Source organism: Pan troglodytes, chromosome 2 (assembly GCF_028858775.2).
Source record: "Pan troglodytes isolate AG18354 chromosome 2, NHGRI_mPanTro3-v2.0_pri, whole genome shotgun sequence".
Taxonomy (NCBI): domain Eukaryota; kingdom Metazoa; phylum Chordata; class Mammalia; order Primates; family Hominidae; genus Pan; species Pan troglodytes.
In genome coordinates, this window is record NC_086015.1 from 199,423,040 (window position 1) to 199,443,085 (window position 20,046).

The 20,046-nt window shown below is 45.1% G+C and overlaps 2 protein-coding genes across 6 annotated transcripts in view; both read right to left on the minus strand.

Annotated features, from left to right (window-relative positions):
* The window catches only part of PCYT1A (phosphate cytidylyltransferase 1A, choline), a 56,061-nt gene extending 53,233 nt beyond the window's left edge, over window positions 1–2,828 (minus strand). The window contains exon 1 of one of the 3 annotated variants that reach the window (XM_024355241.2): window positions 2,702–2,828. The gene's annotated coding sequence lies outside the window, so the exon portion shown is untranslated. Of the gene's footprint in view, window positions 1–2,289; window positions 2,505–2,618 lie in introns of those variants that run through there. The other 2 variants (XM_024355242.2, XM_063806479.1) reach the window with 2 other exon arrangements.
* Window positions 2,829–6,343: 3,515 nt separating this feature from the next.
* Window positions 6,344–20,046, minus strand: part of DYNLT2B (dynein light chain Tctex-type 2B) — a 32,716-nt gene continuing 19,013 nt past the window's right edge. Inside the window, exons 4-5 of one of the 3 annotated variants that reach the window (XM_024355248.2) lie at window positions 11,139–11,202; window positions 6,344–6,485 (exon numbers count right to left, since the gene is read on the minus strand). In XM_024355248.2, the coding sequence (XP_024211016.2) occupies window positions 6,420–6,485; window positions 11,139–11,202 (130 nt within the window). In that variant the 3' untranslated portion in view covers window positions 6,344–6,419. The other 2 variants (XM_024355247.2, XM_024355246.2) reach the window with 2 other exon arrangements.

Below are 20,046 nucleotides of genomic sequence, written 5' to 3' on the forward strand. Positions count from 1 at the left end.
TATGTAGAATGTAAGTCAAGTAAACATCTAATGTGCTAGAAAAAGGTGTAACTAACCAATTTATTTAGCCAAGAAAAGGCTATCCCCCACCATTCTCAACTCATTCCCATTCAAGAACCTATCTGAACTCTATTCCCCTATTACAGAGTGTAGGGGGCAGGAGTGGTTATCAGATTAATACATTGTATGATAAATTAAATGACCTCATACTTCTCCTATTATAAAAAGCACTGGTGGCACAATCAATAGCACCTTCTAAAAAGAGCTGTAAGGCCAGGCGTGGTGGTCACACCTGTAATCCCAGCACTTTGGGAGGCTGAGGTTAGTGGATCACCTAAGCTTGGAAGTTTGAGACCAGCCTGGCCAACATGGTGAAACCCTGTCTCTACTAAAAATACAAAAATTAGCCAGGCATGGTGGCACATGCCTGTAGTCCCAGCTATTCAGGAGGCTGAGGTAGGAGAATCGCTTTGAACCAGGAGGCGGAGGTTGCAGCGAGCTGGGATCGTGCCAGCACCCTCCAGCCTGGGCCACAGAGTGAGACTCTGTCTCAAAAATAAATAAATAAATAAATAAAATAAAAAGGGCTGTAAGAGAGAAGGAAGTAGTAACATTCACTTTAATTTCATCTACATCACTCACAGCCCTAAAGAAAGGGAATGTGTAGGAAATAAAGTCAGCAGCTAAAGCTTCATTTACATTACCCATAGTGTGATATCATTCCTAGCATGCCAGGCTTGGCCTCAGTGTACAAATCATTGAATTAGAGAGCTAAGTACATTGAAGTCTCTCCCATGTGGCATCCCAATCACCATTATTGACACTGCGAGTGTCATCATTTTGTCCCCCTTTCTTTCTCATCATGGTCATAGTTTACTGCTATTACTGCACTAAATCCCATTCTCAATGTCTTTTTACTAGCAATTCTCTGTACTTGCCAAATCACTAAATATCAAGATAAATAGGCTCTGGAGGTCATATCTTCCTTCCTACTTCCATTTTATTGTTGGCAGATTATTTTCTGCCCCTATCTTGAGTTTCCTTCCCAACCCTTGTTCCTACGCTCAAAGCTTCCTGTTCCTCATGAGCAGTTTCTCATACCACAAACCCCTAAATCCTTACTGCCTCTATAAATATCACAAATATCACTGTCCCTTTTTTTTTTTTTTTTTTGAGACAGAGTCTCCCTCTGTCACCCGGGCTGGAGTGCAGTCGCACAATCTCAACTCACTGCAACCACCGCCTCCTGGGTTCAAGCAATCCTCCCACCTCAGCCTCCCGAGTAGCTGGGATTCCAGGCATGCGCCACCACACCCGCCCAGTGTCCCTATTTCAATATAATTTCTGGTTCTCCCAACCGAGATGCCGAGTTTCAGCTCTCACAGCTAGTCACCTCAATTACATTCAGGAAGCCTCCTCCAGTTAGGCCAGGCTAATACAGCCTGTTCCCAATTGCATCTTTGTACTTCCAAAGAGTTCCCTATTCATAGAATCATTACATTTTAGAACCAAAAGAAAACTCAGAAATCATCCGGTCCAATGTTTTTCAAACTTTTAAAGTACATTTTGCTTCTTACACTTTGAGATGTACAAAATCTATTTTACATCATAATCTCATACACACATAACTCAAACAAATCACATGAAACAATACTTACCCTTACTATGTAAACACACTGAAAGTTTCTATTCTATTCCACTTTTTAAAAGAAAAGTACAGGTTCAGGCCAGGCGCGGTGGCTCACACTGTAATCCCAGCATTTTGGGAGGCCTAGGCGGGTGGATCACCTGAGGTCAGCAGTTCAAGACCAGCCTGGCCAACATGGAGAATCCCCGTCTCTACTAAAAATACAAAAATTAGCCGGGCGTGGTGGCGCATGCCTGTAATCCCAGCTACTCGGGAGGCTGAGACAGGAGAATCGCTTGAACCAGGGAGGCGGAGGTTGCGGTGAGCTGAGATCGCGCCACTGCGCTCCAGCCTGGGCAACAAGAGCGAAACTGTCTCAAAAAAAGAAAAAAAGTACAGGTTCCATCCACTAAATTGGTTTCACAGCTCAATACTAGGAAGAAACCCATAGTGTGGGAGGCATTAAACTAGTCCAAACTTCCCATTCACTGATGAAGAAACTGTAACTCAGTGGTGAAGTTTGTCCGTAAAAGTTAAACTCAGGCGTGTTAAGTTCCAGACCAGTGTTCTTTCCACTAAAGACCTTCTCTGCCCAGTCACGGCCAATCACACCCCGTGCCCAAACACAACCCTACAGCGCCATCGCCCATCACGGATCCCACCCTCTTCTCCAAGTCAGCCCCTCGAAGTCACTGCTCTGGGTCGGAGTCCCCTCGCGGCCGCTGCTCGTGTTCCCTTAGGTCCGGATCCCCCACAGTCACTACCAATCGATCAGAGTCTCCTTGGACTCCTTGCCCCTTGATCATAGTCCCTTGCAGTCACTGCCTCATACTTCCTCGGTCCAAGTGCCGTCGCAGCCCCGGCCTCGCGCTCTCCGAGGTCACCGTGTTTCGCATTCACTGCTCCTGGGTCACAGTCCCCTCGCTGTCACTGGCCCTCGGTCACAGTAGCCTCGCAGCCCCTGGCTCCCACTGCCCTCGCTGTCACTTACCACTCTTCCTCAGTCACAGTCACCTCGCGGTCCCAGCCCCACAGTTTGTCCTCTCAAACAGAGACGCAAAGATAGGCACACACCTGCAACTCACGCTCCCCCGAGCCCGGTCCGGTCGGATTTCTGGCCGGCGCCGCGTCACTGACTAGGGAAGTTGAGGAGGTTGCGGGGAGACGCCCGGGGAAGGCAGCTGATGGAAGAGCCAGCCGGAAGTCCCGCCTACTTCCCCCACCTCTGTCAATCCGACCACGACTTCTCCTTGAAAACCACGACTCCTGACACAGTAGTTCCGCCTCCTCAGAGGCCCCCGGGATGAAGTGACCCAGCAGAAATACCAGAGACCGGAGACGGAATGGCCCAGGGTCAGCCTCCACCCGGAACCGGAGGATGCAGCGAAGACGTCTCCTTGAAGTGGGATACGGATGTGAACCGGCCCAAGTGCTCGCCGGTCCGTCAAGACGCGCTGCCCGGCTGCTCCCGTGTCCAACTCGGGCTGTGTCCGCGCAGGCGGGCCTGTGCGCGGAGGTCCTACCGCTGCACCTCCGCGCCTACCGCAGCCCGCACCCCCGCACCCCCGCACCCCCGCACCCCCGCACCCGGGCAGCCAATGTGCAGGAAGCCCGGGCACCTTCAGCGGAGACGCCCCGACCGCGGCTGCCTCGCCGCAGCGTTAGCTTTTACCTACGTGGGGAAGTAAGGGGAATTTGCGACCGCCAGCCCAGTCCGCTGAAAACCTGTGACTGACCCACCCTCTTCCTTTTTCTGACCCACGTTGGCTCCAAAAAAAAAAAAAATCCCTAGGGATCCACTGGGAGCCAGTTGAGCAGGAGTGGATTAAGACACGTGTCGCAGGGTGTATGGTGGAAAGAAACGTTTTCCTTTGCTAGAATGAACCTTGGGAAGGATCCCTTTTGATTCCGTAGATGTAAGAGGCTACACAATATTATGGAAGAAGGACGTAAAAAAAAGTATTATTATTTTTTAGTTACCAACTGGACTGAAGTAAAAGACCTTTTAAACTTATTTACTTATTCTTTTATTTTTTTTAAAGACGGAGCCTCGCTCTGTCGCCCGGGCTGGAGTGCAGTGGCGCGATCTCGGCTCACTGCAGCCTCCGCCTCCAGGGTTCAGGGGATTCTCGTGCCTCATCCCGAGTAGCTGGGATTACAGGCATGCGCCACCACGCCCGGCTAATTTTTGTATTTTTAGTAGAGTCGGGGTTTCACCATGATGGTCAGGCTGGTCTCGAACTCGTGACCTCAAGTGATCTGCCCGCCTCAGCCTCCCGAAGTGTTGGGATCACAGGCCACCGCGCCCAGTCAACTTTCTGTTGTTATTGTTGTTGCTTTGCTTTTTTTATTTTATTTTGCTTTTTTTGTCTACATCAAGGGTATCCAATCTTTTGGCTTCCCTGGGGCACATTGGTAGAAGAGGAATTGTCTTGGGCCACACATAAAGTACACTAACAGTAACAATAGCTGATGACTTAAAAAAAAATCGCAAAAAAAAAAAAAAAAAAACCTCATGTGTTTTAGAAGTTTACAAATGTGTGTTGGGCCGCATGCAAAGCTGTTCTGGGCCGCGGCTTGGACAAGCTTGGTCTACATGCTTAACTTGAAAGTGGCTGAGAAGAAAGAGGATGGGTATAACTGCATCTGCTGGAGCCTCCAGGGGGAAAAAGGATTTAAACCTGAATTTCAAATATGTCTTTGAACATGGCGGATAGACTAAGGTACCCCAAATAAGGACAGTTAGCTGGAGAAGACACCGGGGCCTCTAGGGGGAACATCACTACAAAAATAGAGTTGAGATAGTAACCAACATCAGAATCTCAGAGTCTTAAGGGAGGATGAATTTCATAAGACCCTGACACTGTGGACAAAGAAAATGGATGGGTGTTTAGGCTAATAAGCTATGTAAGACATAGGATGGCAAGAGCTGAGCAAAAACACTGCGTGAGAAAGATGAAGGCAACAATTCAAAATGTAGGAAAAAGCAGCCAGGCATGGTGTTTCATGCCTGTACTCCCAGCATATTGGGAGGCTAAAGCAGGAGGATCACTTGAGGCCAGGAGTTCAACACTAGCCTGGGTAACATAGCAAGGCCTCATCTCTATAAAAAATAAAATTACTGTTGGGAGGGCAACATGGGCGGATCACAAGGTCAGGAGTTTGAGACCAGCCTGGCCAACATGGTGAAACCCTGCCTCTACTAAAAATACAAAATTAGCCAGGCGTGGGGGCGCATGCCTGTAATCCCAGCTACTTGGGAGGCTGAGGCAGGAGAATCTCTTGAACCTGGGAGGCTGAGGTTTCAGTGAGCCAAGATGGCGCCACTGCACTCCAGCCTGGGTGACAAAGCAAGACTCTGTCTCAAAAAATAAATAAATAAAATAAAATTACTGGCCAGGTGTGGTGGCTCACACCTGTAATTCCAGCACTTTGGGAGGCCAAGGCAGGCCAGATCACTTGAGGCCACAAGTTTGAGACCAGCCTGGCCAATGTGGCAAAACCCCATCTGTACAAAAAAAAATACAAAAATTAGGTGGGCATGGTGGTGCCTGCTTGTAATCCCAGCTACTCGGGAGGCAGGAGAATCTCTTGAACCCAGGAGGCAGAGGTTAGTGAGCCGAGATCGTACCACTGCACTCCAGCCTGGGCAACAGAGCAACACTCTGTCTCAATAAATAAAAAAATAAAAATAAACATTTTTTAAAAATAGCCATGTGTGTTGGCATGCCTGTAGTCCCAGCTACTCAGGAGGCTGAGGTGGCAGGATCACTTAAGCCTAAGAGTTCAAGGCTGCAGCAAGTTACAGTCCCGCTACTGTGCCCCAGCCTGGGCAACAGAACAAGGCCCATTCTCTGAAAATAAAAATAAATAAATTCAAAAGTTATTTTAAAGATGTAGGAAAAAGCTTTATGCACAAATAAAGCCATGTCTTTATTTTTTATAATAGTGAAAAATCAGAAATAAGCAGACCCTCAATAAGGAACTGGCAAAAATAACAATATGGTATAACCTATTGAAATAAATGCCGCTATTAAGTCATGCATCTTAAAATCATAATGCAAATAAAATGACATAAAAACTGTTCATAACATCATGAGAAATGAAAAATGAGGGTACAAAATTATATGTTTTTTAAACCTTGGAAATAAAAAACATTGGTAGAAAATATACCAAAAGTTTTACCATTGGTTATGTTTGAACAATTGAAATGGCTTTTCCCCTACTTTTTTCTCTGTGTTCCAGTGTAACAAGAATATAGTAGGGCCGGGCGCAGTAGTTCACACCTGTAATCCCAACACTTTGGGAGGCTGAAATGGACGGATCATGAGGTCAGGAGTTTGAGACCAGTCTGGCCAATATGGTGAAACCCCGTCTCTAGTAAAAATACAAAAATCAGCCAAGCGTGGTGGCACTTGCCTGTAGTCCCAGCTACTTGGGAGGCTGAGGCAGAAGAATCACTTGAACCCAAGAGGCGGAGGTTGCAGTGGGCCGAGATTGTGCCACTGCACTCCAGCCTGGGCGACAGAGAGAGACTCTGTCTCAAAAAAAAAAAAAGAAAGAGAGAAAGAGAGAGAGAGGGAGAGGGAGAGAGAGACAGAGACAGAGAGAGAGAGAGGAAAGAAGGAAAGAAAGAAAGAAAGAAGGAAAGAAAGAAACAGAACATAGTGTAACAAAATCAAAACATTAAAAATATAAGGCCTAAAACACAACAGATTCAGTTGTCAAACTACTAACATCTTTATTTTGTCAACAATATTAAAAAGTTCAGATTTCTTCATGGTCATGTCTTTTACCAGCTTTCCAAAGATTCATTCAGTAGTAGAAACAGCCAAATGCTGCTACAACGCAGAATAAACTGTCCTAAAAAATAAATACAACACACACACACATCCAGAATGTTAGTACTAAAGAGGGAATGAGAGCAGCACAGACAACTGAAACTAACACCATCTCAGATCTTTCCAATTTTTTTTTCTTTTTTGAGACAGGGTGTCACTCTATCACCCAGGCTGGAGTGCAGTGGTGTGATCTCAGCTCACTGCAGCCTCGACCTCCTAGACTCAGGCAATCCTTCTACCTCAGCCTCCAGAGTAGCTAGGACCACAGGTGCCTGCCATCATACCAGGCTAATTTTGTTTATTTTTTGTAAAGATGAGGTCTCACTATGTTGCCCAGGCTGTTCTTGAACTCCTGGGATCAAGCAATCCACCCATGTTGGTCTCCAAAAGTGCTGGGATCATAGGCGTGAGCCACCTCACCCAGCCACCAATTTTCAATCAGGAAGACTTTTTCCTTCTTCAAGAAGTGAAGGGTTTCCAGAGTATAGCTACACTATTGCTTGCCTGAGGGTGACTACAAAATTGCTTGCTAAAAGGTTAGGATGGGTAAAGAATTAGATTTTCTGAATGCAAAAATAAAATGTGAACTAATGAACTTTAGGTAATACATATTCATAAAATAATTATTCACATATTTCCTGATTTATCACAGAAATAATGTATGAAATGCTTTGAGTTTCTTGGAGTAAACTCCATTACTCATCCCAAGAAACCATATTATAAGTATCACTGATAATAAGAACAACAGGACCTTGTCATAAATTCTGGATAAGAGAAATAGTCTCTGGGTGTTTGTTCTTAATTGATAAAATTTACTTGTCCACCTTTTAGTTCAGAATCACAAAATGCTTTCCAGAGCCCAGTCAAATTGCTTAAAACATTTTTAGGCATTTATTACAAGATTTCCACCTGCGTCAGCAACTCCTGCACCACTAACCTCACCTCCAGCCTGGTAATGATGGGATTAAAACAATTCCAACTCAAGTACCTGATGATTAACCAAAAGCAAAATTCTTTGGTTTAGCCCAGCTCCCTGGCTCCTTGGGTGGATAACTCTGAACTGTGTTCTGCGACAGTGCTGTGATAAAGGACCTGCTTTGTTTTTAACTTCCGGTCCTTCATGGAAGGATGCTTTTGTAAAATGCAATAAAAATAGGTAACTCAGAACATGAAATGAAAAAAAGGAACATACAAAATACAGCCCCAATTTTTTTCTTAGATTCACTGCACAAAAGATTACTTTGTCAAATTGCTGTAAGAGTTTCTAAACCAACCCTTATACTCAGTGTATTGTTTACCTCATCATGGACCTGTAACAAACAGGTCACAGAGCGGTGCTGGTCTGTGCACCCCACTGTGAGTGGCCCTGTTCTACAGCACCACCCAGAGTTCTCCAACAGGACTGAGCCCTGTCATCCAGCAGTTTTCCGCTCAATACCACATGATTTTCCCTCCTCTCTCATTTCCTCTGCCTCTACTAATGTTTCCTGGAATCTCCCAAATAAAGTGCTTTTTTTTTTTTTTTGAGACAGAGTCTTGCCCTCTCACCCAGGCTGGAGTGCAGTGGCGCAATCTTGGCTCACTGTAACCTCCGCCCTCTGGGTTCAAGCAATTCTCCTGCCTCAGCCTCCCAAGTAGCTGGGACTACAGGCACCCGCCACCTTGCCCGGCTAGTTTTTGTATTTTTAGTAGAGATGGGGTTTCACCATGTTGGCCACGCTGGTCTTGAACTCCTGACCTCAGGTGATCCACCCGCCTCGGCCTCCCAGAGTGCTGGGATTACAGGCGTGAGCCACCACACCCAGCCTAAAGTTTTTTATTACATATTTGTTCATTTGAGTATTGAGTGGCCCCCACTGGATGTTAATAGGCAGAAACCATGCCTGTCTTATTCATCATTTTGTCCCTAGCCCCTCAGGTGCAGAAGCTGACACATAATAGGAGCTCAGAACTATTTGTTGAATGAATGAATTGTATCATCTAAAGATGCATTTTTTGGCCAGGCCCAGTGGCTCATGCCTGTAATCCCAGCACTTTGGGAGGCCAAAGCAGGCAGATCACCTGAGGTCAGGAGTTGGAGACCAGCCTGACCAAATAGTGAAACCTTGTCTCTACTAAAAAATGCAAAAATTAGCCGAGCGTGGTGGCATGCACCTGTAGTCCCAGCTACTCGGGAGGCTGGGGCAGGAGAATTACTTGAACCTGGGAGGCAGAGGTTGCAGTTAGCCGTGATGGCACCACCACTCTCCAGCCTAGGTGACAGAGTGAGACTCCGTCTCAAAACAAACAAACAAGATGCATTTTTTTTTTTTTTTTTTTTGAGACAGAGTCTCGCTCTGTCTCCAGGCTGGAGTACAGTGGCACAATCTTGCCTCACTGCAACCTCTGCCTCCCAGGTTCAAGCAATTCTCCTGCCTCAGCCTCCCGAGTAGCTGGGATTACAGGCACCCAACACCACACCCGGCTAATTTTTGTATTTTTAGTAGAGACGGGGTTTCAGCATGTTGGCCAGGATGGTCTCAATCTCTTGACGTCATGATCCGCCCGCCTCGACCTCCCAGAGTGCTGGGATTACAGGCATGAGCCACCGTGCCTGGCAAAAAAAACCATCTTCTTAGCTTGACTTTTCCCCCAAAGATAGCTGATAAATTAAGATTTACATAGTACTTCCCACTGTCCAGCCCCTGATCCCTAGGGTAGTTAAGCATAAAATAAAACTTTGGTGGGGCTGGGTGCAGTGGCTCACGCCTATAATCCCAGAACTCTGGGAGGCCGAGGCGGGCCGATCACCTGAGGTCGGGAGCTCCAGACCAACCTAACCAACATGGAGAAACCCTGTCTCTACTAAAATTACAAAATTAGCCAGGTGTGGTGGTGCATGCCTGTAATCCCAGCTACTCGGAAGGCTGAGGCAGGACACTTCAACCCGGGAGGTGGAGGTTATGGTGAGCTGAGATTGTGCCATTGCACTCCATCCTGGGCAACAAGAGCAAAATTCTGTCTCAAAAAATAATAAAAATAAAAATAAAACCTTGGTGAGACCATAGAATTTTAGAGCTAAAAGCTACCTTAAAATCATCTACATAAGCAGTGTCCATATCTGGCAGTCAGCAGAATCATGGGGAACTTTTTAAATATTCTGATTCACTGATCTAACCCCTGGCCTATTTGATCAGAATCTATTTGAATAGGGACCCAGCGTCTATATTTTAAACAACTTCCCAGATGATCCTTAGGCAGCCACAGCCAGTCTTTGGGAAAATGTACTTCAGCTTCCTAATGTCACTGATACAATGTGAGAAAAATCCAATGACTTACCTGAAGTCATTCAATTAGAAAGTGACAGAACTGGAGATGGAATCCCCCTCTTATTTCTTTTTACTTTTTTCTTTCTTTTTTTTTTTTTTTTAATTTTTGAGACAGAGTCTTGCTCTGCTGCCCAGGCTGGAATGCAGTGGTGCAATCTCAGCTCACTGGAACCTCCGCCACCAGGTTCAAGCAATTCTCCTGCCTCAGCCTCCCAAGTAGCTGGGATTACAGGCGTGCACCACCACACCCGGCTAATTTTTTGTGTGTGTGTTTTTAGCAGAGAAGAGGTTTCACAATGTTGGCCAGGCTGCTCTCAAACTCTTGACCTCAAGTGATCCACATGCCTCGGCCTCCCAAAGTGCTGGGATTACAAGCGTGAGCCACCCCACCTGGTCTCACTCTCTTAATTTACTCAATCTAGTTTCTGTTCTACTCTAACTCTGACTCTATGTATTCACAACCTGGGAGTAGATGAATAGAGGATGCAATCATTTCTGGAGTAAATATAAAATAATAACTTCAATGAAACCTCTTTTGTGTGTGTGTGTGTGTGTCACCCAGGCTGGAATACAGTGGCACAATCTCAGCTCACTGCAACCTCTGCCTCCGGGGTTCAAGCGATTCTCCTGCCTCAGCCTCCTGAGTAGCTGGGATTACAGGTGCCCACCACCATGCTCGGCTAATTTTTATATTTTTAATAGAGACAGGCTTTCACCATGTTGGCCAGGCTGGTCTTGAACTCCTGACCTCAGGTGATCCGCCCTCCTTGGCCTCCCAAAGTGCTGGGATTATAGGCATGAGCCACCGCGCCTGGCCTGAAACCTCTTTTTAGAGATTCCTCTTTATTTTTGCTTAATTTTAATAAATGGCTTTAAGATAAAGTAATAAATTTTACTACTAAAAAAAAATGACCTTTGCTCATGGAATCCCTGCCATCCACATTTGTTTGCAACTTAGCAAACAAATTGGTTCAAATGAACAAATAAGTGATTTTAAAATTTTAGTTATAAATTATTACTTTAATAAGGATTATCAGGATTGAGTTTTAGAACACAGTGATTTATGGAGGAAGTGGCTAAAAATAATGTTTAAATAACATGCTAACTAAATAATATGCTATTCAGAAATTCAAACCCATGAAAAATTATGTCATATGTAAACATGTAAGTTTCCTTGCCTATAAGCAGCACTCTAGGTTTCTGCTTTAGTAACACAAAAACTAACAGTAAAATCATTTCATTCACAAGTCAAAGATGAATGACTAAGACAGCAGTGTCTTTCCATCCCAATCAACAGTAAATAGTTTGATTTGCGGTGCCCACGTCCTTAGAAAGGGAAAAGAGGTTTCCAAATACACTTACATTCATGAAAACATCATGAGTATAGTTGTCAGTGTCAGCATCCCAGAAACAGCGAGAAGCCATGCTAAAAAATCCAAGAATGAAGAATTATCAACAATCTAACAAGGACCTAAACGACACATATCTGCCACGAGAAAAAGTGTTCCTTAATACATTCTCATAGATCTGTACTTCCAAACCTTTCACAGGTAGGTAGCCACAGAGTATTGTATTTGTACCAGAGAGTATACTGGGTAAACCGGAGAAACTAGAGTCAGATGAAGCTGCTTGCAACTAGAGGTGACCAGCCAGGTACTCTGACAGCCTCAGACCCTACCTGATGGCTACAGGGATCAATACTAGAGATTTGTGTGTGACTTTTAATGAGCTCAGCTCCTGCACAATAACAGGACGAGGAAGGCACAGAAAGAGCCCAAAAGATTTAGTCCAACCTGATCATTTTATAGAGTCCCAGAAAAAGGAGCAAACTCTGAACTAGAATTCAGTCTTCTAACGAATTGTAACTCCAGAAATATCTCTACAGAATGTTAAACTACCTTGAAATTGGCTATTCTCCTCTCTGCAATTCTTGGATAAGAAAAAAATATTAGTCAAAATAAAAGCCAATTAAAAATGGAAACAACTTAAATGCCCAATAGGACTGGATTGGTAAATGAAATTATGGTATTTCTCAGGATCTGGGAGAATTTTTTAAAAAAAGAAAAAAGAAATAATGATGTTTTCTGGCAATGAAATTCTATGTAGACCTTAAAGAAAAGTTTTGCAAGACACAGTGACGTGTCCCTGTAGTCCCAGCAACTCAGGAGGCTGAGACAGGGAGTATCATTTGAGCCCAGGAGTTCAGGGCTGTAGTATGTGAAGATCACACCTGTGAACAGCCACTGCACTCCAGCCTGGGAGACACAGCAGGACCCTGGCTCTTAAAAAAAAAACAATTCTGCACTTTGGGAGGCCAAGGCGGGCAGATCACGAGGTCGGGGGATCGAGACCATCCTGGCTAACACGGTGAAACCCCATCTCTACTAAAAATACAAAAAATTAGCCAGGCGTGGCGGCAGGCACCGGTAGTCCCAGCTACTCAGGAGGCTGAAGCAGGAGAATGGTGTGAACCTGGGAGGCGGAGCTTGCAGTGACCTGAGATAGCACCACTGCACTCCAGCCTGGGAGACACAGCAGGACCCTGGCTCTTAAAAAAAAAATTCCAAGAACATGAAAAGCTATTCACAATATAATGTTGAGTGAAAAAAATAGGCTGGGCATGGTGGCTCACACCTGTAATCCCAGCACTTTGGGAGGCTGAGGTGGGCGAATCACCTGAGGTCAGGAGTTCGAGACCAGCCTGCCCAACATGGTGAAACCCCATCTCTACTAAAAGTACAAAAATTGGCTGGGCATCGTGGCACACGCCTGTAATCCCAGCTACTCGGGAGGCTGAGGCAGGAGAATCACTTGAACCCAGGAGGTGGAGGCTGCAGTGAGCCAAGATTGTGCCACTGCACTCCAGCCTTGGCGACAGAGTGAGACTCTGTCTCAAAAACTAATAATAAATAATAATAATAAGTGAAAAAAAAATTACAAATGTTTTACATTTCTATTAAACGTATGTGTATGATTTATCATGCAAACACTTATTGAGCACTTACTTTGTGCCATTCACTAGTCTAAGTGTTTTACGTGTATTAACTCACTGAATCCTATGAGGTACTATAATTTTACCCATTTAGTGAATGTGACAAATGAGGATTAGAGAAATTAAGTGTACAAGGTCATACAACTAGGTAACAAAGCTTGGCTTTGCACCCAGGCAGTTCACAACCCATACCCACAGAGAAACATACACATATACCTTATATTATATTGGTTCTTTTTTTTCCTGAAACAAAAGGTCTCACATATTTATTACTGAACCCAGCCTACTATCGCAGGGCATATAAGCAAAGAGAAAAAATATATTCCCAATAAAACACGTCCAACTGTTCAGACAGTGGTGACGTTTTCAGCTTGCTATAGTAAGATGGCCGTGACCTTGATACAGCGTGAATATGTGTACCAGCTCGCGTGCAGTTCCTTATAGACCCAGCTTGGCTGTTCTGCAATGTCTCCTTTCCAGTTGTGCCTGATTTTATTACCAGTTTTCAACCAGATCCACTGGAGAATGGGACGATTTGGCTTTTGTTTCTTGGCCAGGAATCGCTTACTCTTAAAAGACTTGTGAGAAGACATGACAAGAAGCAGAATCAAGCACACACCACAAGAGAAAGAGAGTTGTTTGTTTTTTGAGACAAAAATATAAAATAGTGAGACCCCAATTGTTTTATTTATTTATATTTTATTTTTATTTTTTGAGAGGGAGTCTCACTCTGTCAACCAGGCTAGAGTGCAATGGCAGAATCTCAGCTCACTACAACCTCCACCTCCCGGGTTCAATGTTTCTCCTGCCTCAGCCTTCCGAGTAGCTGGGACTACACATGTGCACTACCACGCCTGGCTAATTTTTATATTTTTTGTAGAGACAGGGTTTCACCATGTGGGCCAGGCTGGTCTCAAACTCCTGAGCTCAAGCAATCGGCCCACCTCAGCCTCCCAAAGTGCTGGGATTACAGGTGTGACTTGGAAAAAGTGTAATGGTACAGTTTGTAGCAGGCTAATAATGCTCCCACCAAGAACAGTAAGAAAAGCTGGATAAAATGAATCAGGGAGCTGCCAAAGCAAACAGGTCTAGAGGAGCCAAAATTCCAGAAAGAGGTGAACTCTAGGAGGTAAGCTGATATTCTGCAGCAGATTTTTTTCCTGGAGGATTTGCCAATTCAGGGCACAGGGCTAGATGCTGAGAATCTGGGCCTTGCTCAGGTAAAGAACAAATTACTGAGGGAAAATTTAACTAGTAGGAGAGTTGGCAGTCTTTACTTTTTAAAATTTTTTTATTTATTAATTTTACTTTGAGACAGAGTCTTGCTCTGTCACCCAGGCTGGAGTGCAGTGGCACGATCTCAGCTCACTGCAACCTCTGCCTCCCCAGGCCAAGCACTTCTCATGTCTCAGCCTCCCGAGTAGCTGGGATAACAGGCATGCACCACCATGCCTGGTTAATTTTTTTTTTTTTTTGAGATGGAGTTTCACTCTGTTGCCCAGGCTGGAGTGCAGTGGCACAATCTTGGCTCACTGCAACCACAACCTCCCGGGTTGAAGCAATTATCCTACCTCAGCCTCCCAAGTAGCTGGGACTACAGGCACCCACCACCACGCCTGGCTAATTTTTGTATTTTTAGTAGAGACGGGGTTTCACCATGTTGGGCAGGCTGGTCTCGAATTCTTGACCTCAAGTGATCCGCCGGCCTCGGCCTCCCAAAGTGCTGGGATTACAGGCATGAGCCACGGTGCTTGGCCCTAATTTTTTGTATTTTTGGTAGAGACGGGGTTTCACCATATTGCCCAGGTTGGTCTCGAACTCCTGAGCTCAGGCAATCTGCCCGCCTTGGCCTTCGAAAGTGGTAGGATTACAGGAGTGAGCCACTGTGCCCAGCAGAGTCAGCAGTCTTAACAAAGCTAAGGAGGTAAAATCAGATTCTGGAGGGAAGATCCCATAAAAAAGGAGAAAGTAGAACTGAGCGTATCACATGGTAGGTTTTCTTTTCAAGACATGCTGAATTCAGGCCGGGCACAGTGGCTCGCGCCTGTAATCCCAGCACTTTGGGAGGCTGAGGCAGGCGGATCACGAGGTCAGGAGATCGAGACCATCCTGGCTAACGTGGTGAAACCCCGTCTCTACTAAAAATACAAAAAATTAGCCGGGTGTGGTGGCGGGCGCCTGTAGTCCCAGCTACTCAGGAGGCTGAGGCAGGAGAATGGCGTGAACCCAGGAGGCGGAGCTTGCAGTGAGCCGAGATGGCACCACTGCACTCCAGCCTGGGCAACAGAGTGAGACTCTTTCTCAAAAATAGAATAAAATAAAATAAAGTAACTAGTATGACTAAATCACAAGGGTCCTTACAAAAGAAAGAGGGAGTAGGTGGGTCAGAGTCAGAGAGTTGAAGATGCTGTGCTGCTGGCTTTGAAATTGGAGGAAACGGCTTATGGGCTAAGGAGTTCAGGGGCCTCTAACTGGAACAGACGAGGAAATGGATTCAGTTTTAGAGCCTCCAGAAGGAATGCAGCCCTGCTGACATCTTCGTTTTAGTTCAATGAAACCCATTTTGGATTTCTGATCTCCAGAACTGTAAAGTAATATATTTGTGCCATTTTCAGCACTGAGTTTGTGATAATTTGTTACGGCAGCAACAGGAAACTAGTACACTAAGGAAAAAGCCTCTGACATGAAGAGCAAAGTTTTATGCTGAGGAGACAAGATCTGAAAGTCAGCACCTATTGGAGGTAGAGGCCTGCAGAGGCCTAATGAACACTCGAGGTTCTTGGTTGAAAGACTTGGAGGGCTACAATTAAGAAACAAGGGGGCCAGGCACAGTGGCTCACGCCCGTAATCCCAGCAGTTTGGGAGGCCGAAGTGGGTGGATCACCTGAGGTCAGGAGTTTGAGACCAGCCTGGCCAACATGGTGAAACCCCATCTCTACTGAAATACAGAAATTAGCCGGGCGTGGTGGCGTGCGTCTCTAATCCCGGTTACTCAGGAGGCTGAGGCAGGAGAATCACTTGAACCCGGGAGGCTGAGGTTGTGGTGAGCCAAGATCATGCCATTGCACTCCAGCCTGGGCAACAAGAACGAAACTCTGTCTCCAAAAAAAAAAAAAAAAATAGAAACAAGGGTGAGGCTGGGTGCGGTGGCTCACACTTATAATCCTAGCACTTGGGGAGGCCAAGGCAGGAGAATCACTTGAGCCAAGGACTTCAAGACCAGCCTGGGCAACATGGTGAAACCCCATCTCAACAAAAACATACAAAAATTAGTTGGGCGTGGTGGCTCATGCCTACGGTCCCAGCTACTTGGGAGGCTGAAGCAGGAGGATCACTTGAGCCCAGGAGCCAGAGGTTGCAGTGAGCTGAGATCGCACCACTGCACTCCAGCCTGGGCAACAGAGTTGAGACTCTGTCTCAAAAAAGAAAAAAAAAAAGGGATGAATTTAAGATAGGGCCTTTTTAAAACCACAACTCTCAGATGAGTTGGCATAAGAAAAGAAAATTTTTTAAAAAGATAAAACTGTAACCCAACCTCAATTCAGCTCAGTACCTGAAGCTAAGCGGCCAATACTCTTCCTGCACAGCAGAAGAGAGAGTTAAGTCCTTTCTGGAAGAAAATAATATCATCTGGAGGTCTATAATTCTTTTAAGCAATATCTAAGATTCAAACTAGGCATGCCAAGAGACAAAGCCATATACATGATTATCAAGAAAAATACAATGGAAACAAACTCACACATGACCCAGATACCAGAGTAAGCATATAACAACATGAAAATAACTACTGTGGCTGGGCGCAGTGGCTCACGCCTGTAATCCCAACACTCTGGGAGGCTGAGCAGGGCGGATCACTTGAGATCAGGAGTTCCAGATAAGCCTGGTCAACATGGTGAAATCCTGTCACTACTAAAAATACAAAAATTAGGCGGGTGTGGTGGTGGGCACCAGTAATCCCAATTACTTGGGAGGCTGAGGCAGGAGAATTGTTTGAACCTGGAAGGTGGAGGCTGCAGTGAGCAGAGATGGCGCCACTGCACTCCAGCCTGGGTGACAGAGTGAGACTCTGTCTCAAAAATAAAATAAAATAAAATAAAATAGTATGACTAAAATGTAAAAAGAGAGTGGGGAGGGTTAAAAAAGATTGAAGGATAAAGCCTTTTACTAGATAACTGAAATCTATAAAAACTAAATGTAAATTCCCAAACTGAAAGATACAAGAACTGAAATTAAGAACTCAGGTTATGGGTTTAACTGCAGATCAGATGCAACAGAAAAGAGGATGATTGACCTAAAAGGCCAATAGAAAAATATACAAATTGGCCAGGCACGGTGGCTCACGCCTGTAGTCTCTGCTACTTGGGAGGCTGAAGCACGAGAATCGCTTAAACCCAGGAGGTGAAGGTTGCGATGAGTCGAGATCACACCACTGCACTCCAGCCTGGGTGACAGAGCGAGACTCCGTCTGAAAAAAGAAAAATATATAAACTGAAGCACAGAGAGGAAATAGAAAAATCAGAAAAAAGCATAAGAGACATGTGGAATACTGAGAAAAGACCAAACATACATGTAACCTAAATCCTAAAAAGAGTGCGGAGTGGAAGGGGCAGCAGCAGTGCTTTGAAAGAGAACGGCCACCTCTAGGCCCCAAGCTTAGTCTCTAATGCCATTCTCCAACACACTGAACAGGGGCTCCTTGGAGACATGGCTGAATTGTAGGGCTGGGGTAGGGAATGAACACAATGGAGCTTCTGATAGTGCTGGGAAGTAAGGAAGTGCTCAAAGAAACCCACAGTAGTAGAGTCAGTGGGACACAGGAATCCACTGAAAGCTCTCAATGGCCAAGCTGGAACAATTAGAACTACAAAATAAATAAAGTAGTATTGAATAATCATCCAAAGTATAAAATATCCATGAGTCCATGTTGAAATAAATGACAGAATACATAAATAAATGGGAGAGGAGAGACAAATTTCCTGTGCTGAAAATTCCAAAGAATTGACACAGATACGATGCCCTTGAGGAGGTGGGTCATAACACCCTGCTCTTTCAGTGTGGGCTGCACACGATGATTTCCTCCTAATGAGTACAGGATGAACACGGAGGAAATGAAACCGCCTTTGCAAAATGATGACTGAGACAGTGAAAGAGATCCAACCTAACCGACTCCATCTTGCGTCTAACCTCCAAGCTGCCCTTGTTCATTCCTGGGCGTAGGCTGAACTAACTTGGGGGGAAACTTAATTTATAGTTTAAAACAAAGACGGTAACAGCCCTTTCCCAAAGCAGACCTCCTTCTTGCCGGGGGACTAGACTAACATTAGTCACAAGATTAGAAATTATGGTTTAGGAGCCATGCAGCTGGAGGCTACAAGATTCTGACCCTCCCTACACTGCTCCTAAGATCAGTGCTTGAGATATTTTGCAGACCCTGCACTTGATGGATCAGCTGGCACCACCCAGATGGATAAACTGGCTCATCTGATCTTGTGGCCCCGACCCAGGAACTGACTCAGCACAAGAAGACAGCTGACTCCCTGTGATTTCATCCCTGACCAATCAGCACTCCCGGCTCACTGGCTCTCCACACCCACCAAGCTGTCCTTAAAAAGTCTGCTCCCCGAATGCTGGGAGAGACTGATTTGAGTAATAATAAAACTCCGGTCTCCCGCACAGCCGGCTGTGTGTGAACTACTCTTTCTCTATGGCAATTCCCCTGTCATGATGAATCGGCTCTGTCTAGGCAGCGGGCAAGTGAACCCACCGAGCAGTTATAGAAAGAGTAAGTTTATAGTAAAGAAACCTGAGATGCATTAGCTCAGGCAGGGAGGCAAAGTTCATATGAACAGTAACATGTCATGTTGACAGTATGTACCATTGATATGATATGACGAGAATGGCATCTTACCTCTGTGATCTTCCTTCCAAAAACCTGTAACCTCAGACTAATCATTAGCAGAAAAATCCCAGTGAAGGAACATTCTACAAAACACCTAACCAGTACTCCTCAAAAATGTCAAGGTGATGAAAAACAAGAAAGTCTGAGAAACTGTTACCGCCAAGAAGAGCCCAAAGAGACATTTAATGTGGTATCCTAGATAGAATCCTAAAGCAGAAAAAGGACATTAGGAACAAACTAGAGAAATCAGAACAAAGCTTTATTTGATAACACTGTATCAATATTGTTTCATTAATTATAATAAATGTTCCATACTATGTAGATGTTAACCATAGGGAGTCCAGGTGCGGTAAATGATGCCTGTAACCCCAGTGTTTTGGGAAGCCGAGGCAGGAGGACTGGTTAAGCCCAAGAGGTCAAAGCTGCAGTGAGCCACGGTTGCACCACTGCACTCCAGCGTGGGCGACAGAGCAAGAACTATCTCAATAGCATAATTACTATTCTTACAGTAACAGGGAAACTGGGTGTGGAGTATACGCTAACTCTGCAACTTTTCTATAAATCTAAAACTATTTTAAAATAAAAACTTGGTTTTTTAATTTTTTTATTTTTTGAGATAGAGTTTCACTCTGCTCCCCAGGCTGGAGTGCAGTGGCGTGATCTCAGCTCACTGCAACCTCCACCTCCCAGGTTCAAGCAATTCTCCTGCCTCAGCCTCCAAGTGGCTGGGGTTACAGGTGTGCACCACCATGCCTGGCTAATTTTTTGTAATTTTAGTAGAGACAGGGTTTCGCCAGGTTGGCCAGGCTGGTCTTGAACTCCTGACCTCAAGTGATCCACCCACCTCGGTCCCCCAAAGGGCTGGGATTACAGGTGGGAGCCACTGCACCTGGCCAAAAACTGTTTTTTTTAAACAAAGGTAATGGCTAAGAATTTTCCCAAACTGATAAAAAAAATCAACCTGGCTGGGTGCAGTGGCTCACACTTGTAATCCCAGGACTTTAGAAGGCCGAGCATGGTGTTGGCACCTATACTCCCAGCTACTCGGGAGGCTGAGGCAGGAGAATCTCTTGAACCTGGGAGGCAGAGCTTGCAGTGAGCCAAGATCGCACCATTGCACTACAGCCTGGGAGACAAAAGCAAAACTCCATCTCAAAAAAAAAAACCAAAAAAAAAATCAATCCATAGATTCAAGAGACTCTGAGTGCTCTAAGCAGAATAAATATAAAGAAAGTAATAGTGGCTAGAGAGGGCATACCATCTTAAATTGAATAATAAAACTTACAGCTGACTTCTCAACAGAAACAATGGAAACTAGAAGACAATGTAATCACTTATCTACCTACCTACCTATCTGAGGCAGGGTCTCACTCTGTCAC